General features: G+C 61.6%; 1 protein-coding gene across 2 annotated transcripts; it reads left to right on the forward strand.

Annotated features, from left to right (window-relative positions):
- The first annotated feature begins 514 nt into the window (after positions 1–514).
- LOC100359259 (plasma serine protease inhibitor) lies at positions 515–10,137 on the forward strand. Of its 2 annotated transcripts, none has more exons than XM_051839123.3 (5): positions 515–571; positions 3,885–4,516; positions 5,833–6,103; positions 6,452–6,599; positions 9,158–10,137. In XM_051839123.3, the coding sequence occupies exons 2-5, from the start codon at positions 3,901–3,903 to the stop codon at positions 9,344–9,346; spliced, it is 1,224 nt and encodes a 407-aa protein (XP_051695083.1). In that variant the 5' UTR covers positions 515–571; positions 3,885–3,900; the 3' UTR covers positions 9,347–10,137. The 2 variants fall into 2 exon arrangements, with proteins under 2 accessions (XP_051695083.1, XP_051695084.1); XM_051839124.3 differs by having other exon boundaries at positions 3,890–4,516.
- Positions 10,138–11,073: the final 936 nt, after the last annotated feature.

Genomic DNA, 11,073 nt, shown 5'->3' on the forward strand with positions numbered 1-11,073 from the left:
CAGCCTCGGCGCAGGCGCTAGTGCACTCAGGGGGTTGGATTCTGTGATGACCCTTTGTCTCAGCTGGGTGGGGGGTGGGGGTGGGGGGCTCACGGAGACCCTCTCCTCCAATTGCCATGGTCTGTGATGCAGTAAGCCCAGCCCAGGCTCAAGCCACGCTCTCCCAATCTGCAGAAAAAGAATTGAGACTAGTGAAAGGGAAGGACTGGCCTGAGGGTGCCCCCTCCCCATTTCTGGAAGGCAGCAGCCAGTGGCCCGTGTAAACCACCCCCACCCCAGAGTGGCCATTCCATTCCAGGCAAGTGGTGATCAGTGTGGGGCTTGGGAGCATGTAAGAGGGGCCTGGTAACAGCCCCTGGCTCCTGCTGCTTTGCTTTCAACAGGAAGCCTGCTGGGACAGGACAGGGCGGGCCAGGCGGGGCCAGGCGGGGCCAGGCGGGGCCAGAGGAGGGGTGGAGACAGAGCCACCGTGGTCAGTCAGGTACAAAGGCTGGCTGTCTCCAGGCAGCCCTCTGCCCTCTGCTGTGTCCGACAGACCGCCACCTCCTTTTGTGCACGCTGGGCCTGCAGAGTAAGTATAGCTCCTGCTCCCGGGGGGCCCGTGGGAGGCACAGGAGTGCAGGGAGGGGCACAGGCAGCCTGGAGCATGGTGGGCTTACAATGCTCAAGAGCCCTGGGGGAGTGTCAGAGCAGCTGGAAGGGCCCCTGCAGGGTCAGGGGGCAAGCGGGGCTCTGAGGCAGCAGAGAGGGTCCCCCCACCCCCGCTCCAGGACCTCGGGCTCCACACTCAATGTGGCAGAGCCTCTGCATGGTGTGGCTCTCACCCCACCACAGCCGGCAGTGTCTGGAGACAGGTGGCCTGTCACCGCTGGACAAGGTAGGACAGGTACTAAGGGCTGGAGGCCAGGGACATCGCCAGACACCCCCCAGTGTACAGCAGGGCCCCGGAGAGGGAAGGATCTTGCTGCCTGTGCCCCCTGGGCCAAGGTCAGGGAGCCCTGAAATAAAGCAGCGGGAAGGTGTCTGCTAGACAGCCCTCAGTCAGTGGTGGCTCGTGCTATTTTCTGGGCCTAGAGACTCAGAAAAATTACCAGGAGAAATGGCCAAAGATAACTCCTTCCCCGAGATAAGGGCCCTGCCTGGGGGCTGCCCCCAGGGGCAGTCGTGGGGTGGCTCCAGGAGCCCTTAGGCGCTTTGTTAAGTAAACAAACAGAGAAAGGAAGTTAACAGCTCTGGATGGCCCCTTGGGCTAAAGCGGCAATCAAAGCAGAGGCTACCCTGGGCCAGGGCCCTGGGTCCCAGCTCAGGGAACCCCAGCCTGAGAGCCGGGGTGCGGGAGGTGCCGGCCACGTCTGGCATTGACTGTCGGGTGGCCTCATGGTGCGCACTCGTGTGCTTGCTGGGGCAGCTCATGAAATCAGCTCAGACCAGCAGAGAGGAAGCCCAGCACACGCTCTGCTCATGCTCAAGGTCACCCGCAGAGCTCAGCTGCGGGTGCCCAGCCTGGCTCTGGTGCCAGCACTCAGTGTCCAGCAGGCGTCCGCCACCTGCGGATTTCACAGGAGGAGCCAAGGTCCATTCATTCCTTCACCTGCTCACTCACTCACTCATTCGCCCCGCCTCGTCCATGATAGCAACAGCTCACTGCAGAGAGTGGGGTTGAGGCACTGGGAGAATTGGGCCTCAGGGCAGAGTGGGCCAGAGAGGCTGGGAGAGCCAGGTCACTGGGGCCTCAAGGGTCAGGGTCACAGTGGACCCCTGCAGTGGTGCACCTCAGTCTTCCTGCCTGTGAAATGGAGCTGCCTCCGTGGGAAAGGCGTGAGGCTGGAGGAGCAGAAATGTCAACACTGTGCGGTGCCCGACAGAGGTGCCGCCGCCACCATGGGCCTGGGCCTCCCGCACGGCGATGGCAGAGGCTGCTGGCTTGGTGCCGGGGGGCTGTGGCTCTGCAGGCACAGCCTCCTCCATCAGCCTCCTTCTCCAAGCTCAGCGTGCAGCGTGGAGGCCAGGAGTACTCAACGTGGCTCAGACAGACAGACCTGCAGCCCTGGTCTGCCCATCTCTCCCCGGCTCAGCAACCATTTCCCACGCCACTGCTGGGGGCCCCTTGGGCGTGGTTGGGGTCAGGTGACCGGCAGGCTGGCCCCGCTTGCCCTGGGCCTGCAGGGCCCGATAGGATGGTGCCCAGAGTGGGAGAGAACCCAGCAGGAGGGGACTCACTCCAGGAATGGAACGCAGCGGGGACAACCGCCTAGAAGCAGGCAGGCCATCCGCAGCTCGGCAATCGGCTGCCGGGGCTGCTTTCAGGTGCACAGGAGGGTACGTGTAGAAGGCGTGCACCCCACGCAAAGCAGATGAAATGGGGTCTCAGGCGAGGCCTTGGCCAGACGTGGCCCCACTGGCTCCTCATGCACTGGCACTTCTGCCAGCTTTTATCTATGGTGATCAGCTGAAGGCCACAGGTGCCCAGGGAGCCGGTCCTGATATCACTTCTGCCTTTCGGGTGGGAGTGGGGGCTCCAGTGTAACTGACCTGCCCCACATCACATGACCAGGCCGCAGTAGGGCTGAGATTGGCACCGGGTAGTGGGCTTTGCAGTGTGGGCTCTGCAAAGCCGTGGGGTAGACGAGGGACTTAGAACAGAAGCCAGACAGGGAAGCAGGAACAGGAGATGGCTCCAGGGTGGAGGAAGGGAGGGAGGAGGTGCTGAAGGCAGAAGGCAGGCAGAAAGAGCTAAGCTGACACAGGCCACCTGACGGCCCCCAGGGCCACGCGGAGAGCCTCCTCCTCTGGAAGATGGAAAGAGAAGATGGGCTGTGTCCTGGGGCACCAGAGACAACCCCCCCCCCCCCCCCGCCGCCGCCTGAGCAGCAGAAATTCCTCTCTAGTGCTGGAGGCCAAGCCTGAGACCGAGGTGCCAGGGGGTCTCTGCAGGCCCCTCCGTGGTGGATAGATGCTGCCTTCTCCGTGTCCCACCGTGGTCCTGCTCTGCACCTGTCATGTCCACAGCCCCGTGCACCTGTGTGTCCTCACCTCTGCACCTGTGTGTCCTCACCTCTGCACCTGTCTGTGTCCTCACCTCTGCACCTGTGTGTCCTCACCTCCTCTGCACTTGTGTGTCCACAGCCCCTCTGCACCTGTGTGTCCTCACCTCTGCACCTATCTGCGTCCTCACCTCCCCTTCTATTATGAGGACATTGGTCTGGTCCCTCCCTAGTGGCCTTGTTTTGGCTCGATCACCTCTATCAAGGCTCTGTCTTTAAATGCATCCTGCGGTCTCAGGGTCAGGATGTCCACACAGCAGCTGATGACACGGAAGAGGAGGGGCCTGGATGCGCACAGTAAGAGGCAACTTCCTGAGCGGGGGTGGCCTGCTCAGCTACCGGGAGAGAAGGGGCAGTTGTCTGTGTGCCGGTGCCCTGCCCGGCACAGGGGAAGCTCACGGTGTGAACCGGGACAGCAGGGCTCAGAGCCCACAGCGGGCAGCTGCTCTGAATTTGCAGAGGCACAGGACACCAAAGGGAAGGTCAGAGGCCGTGTTGAGAAGGGGCCCGGCTTACAGTTCCCAAAGAGCCTCTGAGAGGCCCACAAGGCAGCCTGGCCCTGGATGCGGACAAGGGGCAGGGTCCTCTACCACTTCCTTCCTTTTCCAGGCTGGACGTCCACGTCCCCCAGGCCCTGTGCCCTCCACAAATCCTCACCCCCAGCCTCACAGAATCGCCAGTCCACCAAGCAGACCTTCCTGTTGGGGCTGGGTGTGACATCCTGAGATGTCACTCGCGCCCAGCAGGCCGTCTCCTGTCTCCCTCCCAGCTCACCGCCAGGAGACGCTGCGCGGGGCCCAGACCCTCTCTCTGAGACCACCCCCCTTCCCTTCCTCCCAGAACAGGAGCAGCCACAATGCAGCTCTTCTTCCTCGTGTGCCTGCTGCTCCTCAGCCCTCAGGGTGCCAGCCCCCGCCGCCATCACCCCCGGGAGATGCGGAAGAAAGTGAAGGAGCCCCTCGTGGAGGCCACGGCGGCCCCCAGCAGGAGGGACTTTGCCTTCGACCTCTACAGGGCCTTGGCTTCCACCACCCCGGGCCAGAACGTCTTCTTCTCCCCTCTGAGCATCTCCTTGAGCCTGGCCATGCTGGCCCTGGGGGCGCGGTCCAACACCAAGACGCAGATCCTGGAGGGCCTGGGCCTCGACCTCCAGGCCCGCTCGGAGGACGAGGTCCACCACGGCTTCCAGCAGCTCCTGCACGAGCTCACCCAGCCCAGAGAAGACCTGCAGCTGAGCCTTGGCAACACCCTGTTCATCGACCGCAAGTTGGATATCCAGGACGCCTTCCTGAGCGCCATAAGGACACTGTACCTGGCAGACGCCTTCTCCACCGACTTCGAGGACTTCGTGGGAGCCAAGAAGCAGATCAACGACTACGTGGCCAAGCAAACCAAGGGCAAGGTGGTGGAGCTGCTCAAGCACCTGGACGGCACCCAGGTCATGGTCATGGTGAATTACATTTTCTTCAAAGGTGAGACTCGAAGTTCAAACCTGAACTTTCTCTTCTGCTGCTTCCAATAGCAATTCCCAACTTCCCGTGGGCGGGGGTGGATTAGTCCTGCCTGGGGCCTGCAGTGGAAGGAGGGCTGAGGAGCTGCTGGGGGTGGACTGGTTGTCAAGAAGCTCAGGGTGTTGCACCCCCCACGCTGGCGGGCCCCTGGGGACTCTGATGCCACAGCGTGAGTTCTTTGTGGTCACCATGGGGAAGACGCCACCGAGGCCACAGGTACTCAGGGCAGGGTTACAGACGCTCGACCCTTAGCCCGGACAAGCACCCGCACCTCTGGAGACTGCACCTGTGTGCACCGTCTGGAGAGTCTGCCTCTTAGTGAGAGCTGGCCTGGCGTGTATCCCCCTGCACCCCCGCATTTCCTGTGAAGATCCCCACTCTGTTCACAGCTGCCCCTCCTTGGCTGCAGGGGATGGAGTCCCACTGGAAGCCGCCTGCCTTCCTAGGGGCCCAGTCTGCTCCAACACACACACATGCGGGTTGGAGGCAGGAATTTATTTCTTGCAGTTCTGAGGCTGAGAAGTTCAGGATCAAGGAGCAGGTACCTTCGGTGTCCGGGGAGTGCCCATTCCCCGAGTCCTGGATGGCATCCTTCCCAGGCAGGAGGGCACGCACAGCGCCCAGGGAAGAGCCCTGGTCCCCTCCCAAGGCCCCACTTGGTCCCTTCCCAAGGCTCCACCTCCCAGCACGGTCACTTCGAGGCTGGGCACTTGGAGGCAGGGCATGCATATCAAGCTTGGATTCCAAGTTCCCCTGTCCCCATATCCAGGGCTGTCCCCGTGACATCAGGTGGCAGGGGACGCCTGTGCCACTTCAGACTGCCTGGGTTCAACACCCAGCTCTGGCTCCTGATCCAAGCTTTCTGTTAATGCAAACCCAGGGAGTGAGCTCCTGCCCCCTACCTGTGGTCTCAGCCTAGGCTGACAGACTGAGCTCCCACCTTTCACCTCAACCCAGCCCGGACTATTGCGGCCATCTGAACTAGAGGATGGGCGCTCTGTCGGTCTCTCTCTCTCTCTCTCTCTCTCTCTCTCTCTCTCTGTGCCTCACAAATAAATTAATTAAGCAAACATCAGGGATCGGAGGCCTCTGAAGACAGGAAAGCCAGGGCGTGCTCCCAGGGAAACCCAGGCCTGTCTGGAACTCGTGAAGGGACCTGGCTCTGCGGCCAAGGGCGCGGCAGCCGGCGATCAGTGCGGCCAAGGCTGCTCCAGGGGGCTGTGTTTTCCGTCTGGGAGAGTTTCTGCTTCTTACACACAGTCCCGGCCCCTCTGCAGCTAAATGGGAGATGAGCTTCAGCCCCGAGGACACCCGGGAGCATGACTTCCACGTGCGCCCCGAGGCCTCCGTGCGGGTGCCCATGATGAATCGTGAGGACCAGTATCTCTACTTCCTGGACCGAAACCTCTCCTGCATGGTGCTCGGGCTCCGTTACCAGGGCAACGCCACGGCTCTCTTCATTCTCCCTGAAGAAGGCAAGATGAGGCAGGTGGAGGAGGGGCTGAGCGAGAAGACACTGAGGAAGTGGCTGAAGATGTTCACCAAGAGGTACAGCTCCGGCCACTCTGGGGCCGTGTGGGGCGCCTGGCCCTGCCCCGCAGCCTCACAGCAGGGTGGGGGTGTACAGGGAGGTGGGGGGAGGCAGGGGGGACTTGCCCAGCCAGTGAGTTGCTGCCAGGTCCGGAGGCACCCCATGAAGTCCTGGCCCAGCTCAGCTGGGTTTCCCAGGATGGCACCAGGGTGGGCAGTGACTGCCCGCAACGGCCGAAGCACAAGCCCCAAGCAAGACTAGGGCACCGGCCATAATACGCCTTGTGAGGCCCAGGGCAGGCGCGGGACACGGGCTCGAGAGCCGGTGCTCAGAGCCGTCCCTGCGCGGTCCTTGTCCCTTGCCAGGCAGCTCGACCTTTATCTTCCCAAGTTCTCCATCAAGGGCTCCTACCAGCTAGATAAAATCCTGCCCAGGCTGGGGATCAGTGACGTCTTCACCTCCCACGCCAACCTGTCTGCCATCACCAGCCACTCCAACATCCAGGTGTCCGAGGTGGGTCCAGGAGCTCCCGGGCGTCTGTGTTCAGAAGCTGTTGCTCCAGGCTGTTATCCCCCCACCCCACCCCACCCACCCCAGCTCCCCCCACCCCACCCCGCCCCGCCCCACCCCAACCCATCTCACCCCACCCCACCCCACCCCATCCCATCCCACCCCACCCCAGCTCCCCCCAATCCACCCCGCCCCGCCCCACCCCAACCCATCTCACCCCACCCCACCCCACCCCATCCCGGCCCATCCCACCCCAGCTCCCCCCACTCCACCCCGCCCCAGCTCCCCCACTCCACCCCACCCCGCCCCACCCCACCCCACCTCACCCCAGCTCCCCCCACCCCACCCCACCCCACCCCAGCTCCCCCCACCCCACCCCACCTCAGCTCCCCCCACTCCACCCCGCCCCACCCCACCCCAACCCATCTCATCCCACCCCACCCCACCCCAGCTCCCCCCACTCCACCCCGCCCCACCCCACCCCAACCCATCTCATCCCACCCCACCCCACCCCAGCTCCCCCCACTCCACCCCGCCCCACCCCACCCCAACCCATCTCATCCCACCCCACCCCACCCCAGCTCCCCCCACTCCACCCCGCCCCATCCCGGCCCATTCCGTCCTGTCCCCCCCACCCCACCCACCCCAGCTCCCCCCACCCCACCCCACCCCAGCTCCCCCCACCCCACCCCACCTCAGCTCCCCCCACTCCACCCCGCCCCGCCCCACCCCAACTCAGCTCCCCCCACTCCACCCCGCCCCGCCCCACCCCACCCCATCCCACCCCACCCCAGCTCCCCCCACCCCACCCCGCCCCGCCCCACCCCACCCCATCTCACCCCACCCCACCCCACCCCATCCCGGCCCATCCCGTCCTGTCCCCCCCACCTCACCCCTTCCCGTCCAGTCCTGTCCCACCCCACCTCACCCCACCCCATCGCACCCCATCCCACCTCACCCCACCCTGTCCCATCCCACCCACCCCATCCTGTCCCACCTTACCCCACCCCACCCCACCCCACGCCATCTCACCCACCCCTCCCCACCCCATCCCGTCCTGTCCCCCCCACCTCACCCCACCCCATCCCACCTCAACCCATCGCATCCCGTCCTATTGTACCCCACCTCACCCCGTCCTGTCCCACCTCACACCACCCAGTCCCGCCTCACCCCACCCTGTCCCACCCCACCCCACCCCGTCCCACCTCAACCCATCCCACCCCGTCCTATTGTACCCCACCCCACCCCACCCTGTCCCATCCCACCACACCCCTTCCTGTCAATCCCATTCTCTTCTCGAATTCTGTGCTCTCATCCCATCTCCCTTCCACCTTCCCTCCCTGTGTGTGTGTGTTGTGTATGTGTGTGGTATGTGATATGTATCTGTATGTGTGTTGTATATCTATATGTGTGTGTAGTGTGTATCTGTTTGGTGTGTTGTGGTATGTATCTGTGTATATGTGTGGTGTGCATCTGTGTGTATTGTGTATCTATGTGGTGTGTGGTGTATATCTGTGTGTGTTGTGTATGTGTGTGTATGGTGTGTGTGGTATGTGATGTGTATCTGTGTATGTGGTATATATCTATATGTGTATCTGTGTGTGTGCTGTGTATCTGTGTGTGTGCTGTGTATCTGTGTGTGGTGTGTATCTTTGTGTGTGTGGTGTGTATCTGTGTGTGTGTATGGTGTGTGTGTGGTATGTATCTGGGTGTGTGGTGTGTATCTGTGTGTGTATGGTGTGTATCTGTGTGTGTGGTATGTATCTTTGTGTGTGTGTGGTGTGTGTGCTGTGTATCTGTGTGTGTGGTGTGTATCTGTGTATGTGTGTATGGTGTGTGTGTGTGGTGTGTATCTGTGTGTGTGTATGGTGTGTGTGTGTATCTGTATGTGTGTGGTGTGTATCTGTGTATGTGCATGATGTGTATTTGTGTGTTTATGGTATGTGTGTGTGTGGTGTGTATCTGTGTGTGTGTGGTGTGCATCTGTGTGTGTAGGGTGTGTGTGTATCTGTGTATGGTGTGTGTGTGTGGTGTGTGTGGTGTGTATCTGTGTGTGTGTGGGGTGTGGGGTGTGTATCTGTGTGTGTATGGTGTGTGTGTGTGTATGGTGTGTGTGTGTGGTGTGTATCTGTGTATGTGTGGTGTGTGTGTGGTGTGTATCTGTATGTGTGTGGTGTGTATCTGTGTGTATGGTGTATGTGTGTGGTGTGTATCTATGTGTGTAGGGTGTGTGTGTGTGTATGGTGTGTGTGTGTGGTGTGTATCTGTGTGTATGGTGTGTGTGTGGTGTGTATCTGTGTGTGTGTGGTATGTGTGGTGTGTATCTGTGTGTATGGTGTGTGTGTGTGTGGTGTGTATCTGTGTGTGTGTGTATGGTGTGTGGGGTGTGTGTGTGTGTGTGTGTGATATGTGGTGGGCGGGGCGGCTGCCCGGTCACTCCGCGTCCCACCTGCTGCGCTCTCAGGCACGTGGGTCCCGGACAGTGACGCCCGGAGCGGCCCTCTGCCTGGCCTCTCCCGGCCCCGGCGGCCCAGTGATGTGCGGTGCCCGTGTCCCTGCAGATGGTGCACAAGGCCGTGGTGGAGGTGGACGAGTCGGGAACCAAAGCGGCTGCAGCCACGGCCTCCATCTTCTTGTTCAGGTCGGTCCGAATCGGCGTGCCCACCCTGATGTTCAACAGGCCCTTCCTCCTGCTCATTGTGGACGGCCACAGCAACATCCTCTTCGCTGGCAAAGTGGTGCAGCCCTGAGGGGCGGCTCCCCCGAATGCACAGGCCCCCATCTCTCCACTGCTGGTAGCTGGCGATCGACCCCCGTGTAGTTGGCTGGTGAGGCATCGCAAATCGTAACCATGAGATTCCCGTCCCGTCCCGAGGGTGGCTTCCGCACACGACCGCAAGACAGCGGCACCTTTGAGAACTTGGAGACCGCTCCATCCCCCTCACTCTCTGTCGCTGGAGGGTAGCACCGGGCCCACACACACACAGCGCCTGCCTTGCCCATGCTCACATAGCACGCTCGTGGCAGAGATGCCTGCAGCCCAGGCCGGTGGTGCTCGGTCCAAGGAGGGTGGGGAGAGGTGTTCTAGCAATGAGCACCCCCCAGGAGTCACATGTCGGAGCCTAGTCCCCACCCATCAGCAACACCTGCCAGTTCATTGTGCTTGGGAAGAACCATCCCAGGGTGTCTGGAAAGGGACCACTGTCCCGGCCCTAACCTGCTGTGTGACGTCGGGGGACATCCCTCCCTCCCTCTCTGGGCATCGGAGCATCCTGGCAAGGATTCGGTCCCGGACCCTGAAATCACTAGGAAGCCCGGGGCGCTCCCCGGCGGTCTCATCCCTGGAGCACGACAGTGGCGCCTCAGACCGGAAGTGGGCCAGCGGAAGATTGCACCCTCCCAGCTGCAGTTACAACGCCGCGGGCCAGGCAGGCGAGGGGAGAATGGAGGCCTCTGCACACAGCCGCGCATCAGCTGCAGATGCCGGAGACTCGCGTTTGGGGTTTTATATAGGTGATAACAATAAAGGATTTTGCAGACACTGGGGGTCTCTGTCTTTACGGAAGCAGCTCTGGGAACAGTGATGGGCAAAGCTCCACACAGCCTCTGGGTTTCAGCTGCACAGCCACATCTACCCCCCTCCCAACCGCCCTGGGGGAGGGGTGCCTCTATTACTCCCATTCCACAGGGATTCCACACAGGGAAGGTGGGGCTCGGAGAGGCTGTGGCTTCCCTAGTCACACAGCTCACACGTAGTGCAGCCGGGGTTTGAGCAGGGTATGTGGCCTCAGGGCCACCAGCCAGCCCCACTACGGCCCAGTGCTCTGCCCTGTGGGGAGACAATGGGAATGGACAAGGCCCTGACCAAGTGCATCTCCGCACAGCTCCCCTGTGCGGGGTCCAGGTGAGCTCCCTCCCAACCTCAACCAAGCCAGCATGTTTCCTCGTTGGCCAAACGAAGGACACCAGACTCTTGGAAGAGCAAGCTGCACACTCCATCTCCAACTGCCCCCTGAGCAGCACCCCCAAATCTGACCCTGAAGCGCCTGCCTGCCCCAGCCTGCGTGTCCTTCTAATGCTTTCCTGGAGGCTGTGCCCACTGCTCTTAAAAAAAAAAGATTTATTCATTTATTTGAAAGTCAGAGTCTTCCATTCACTGGTTCACTCTCCAAATGGCTGCAAAGGCCAAAGCTGGGCTGATCCGAAGCCAGTATCCAGGAGCTTCTTCCAGGTCTCCCACGTGGGTGCAGGGGCCCAAGGACTTGGGCCATCTGCTGCTGCTTTCCCAGGAGCACTAGCAGGGAGCTGGGTCAGAAATGGAGCAGCCGGGACTCGAACCGGTGCCCGTATCGGCTGTTGGTGCTACAGACGGTGGCTTCACCCTCCATGCCACAGCACTGCACTGCTCTGATTCCAGGGTCTGCACTGGATTCCAGGCGGTGCCCACTAGAGGTGACAAACTCAGAATGTCACATGG

This window comes from Oryctolagus cuniculus, chromosome 20, assembly GCF_051225735.1.
Source record: "Oryctolagus cuniculus isolate XC-2025 breed Fujian yellow rabbit chromosome 20, ASM5122573v1, whole genome shotgun sequence".
Taxonomy (NCBI): domain Eukaryota; kingdom Metazoa; phylum Chordata; class Mammalia; order Lagomorpha; family Leporidae; genus Oryctolagus; species Oryctolagus cuniculus.

What these genes read in the sequence shown, in the direction of transcription:
- LOC100359259 (XM_051839123.3), top strand. Translation starts at nt 3,901, where the DNA reads ATGCAGCTCTTCTTCCTCGTGTGCCTGCTGCTCCTCAGCCCTCAGGGT. An exon ending in GAATTACATTTTCTTCAAAG is followed by an intron (nt 4,517 to 5,832) that starts GTGAGACTCGAA and finishes GCCCCTCTGCAG; the next exon opens with CTAAATGGGAGATGAGCTTC. An exon ending in CTGAAGATGTTCACCAAGAG is followed by an intron (nt 6,104 to 6,451) that starts GTACAGCTCCGG and finishes GTCCCTTGCCAG; the next exon opens with GCAGCTCGACCTTTATCTTC.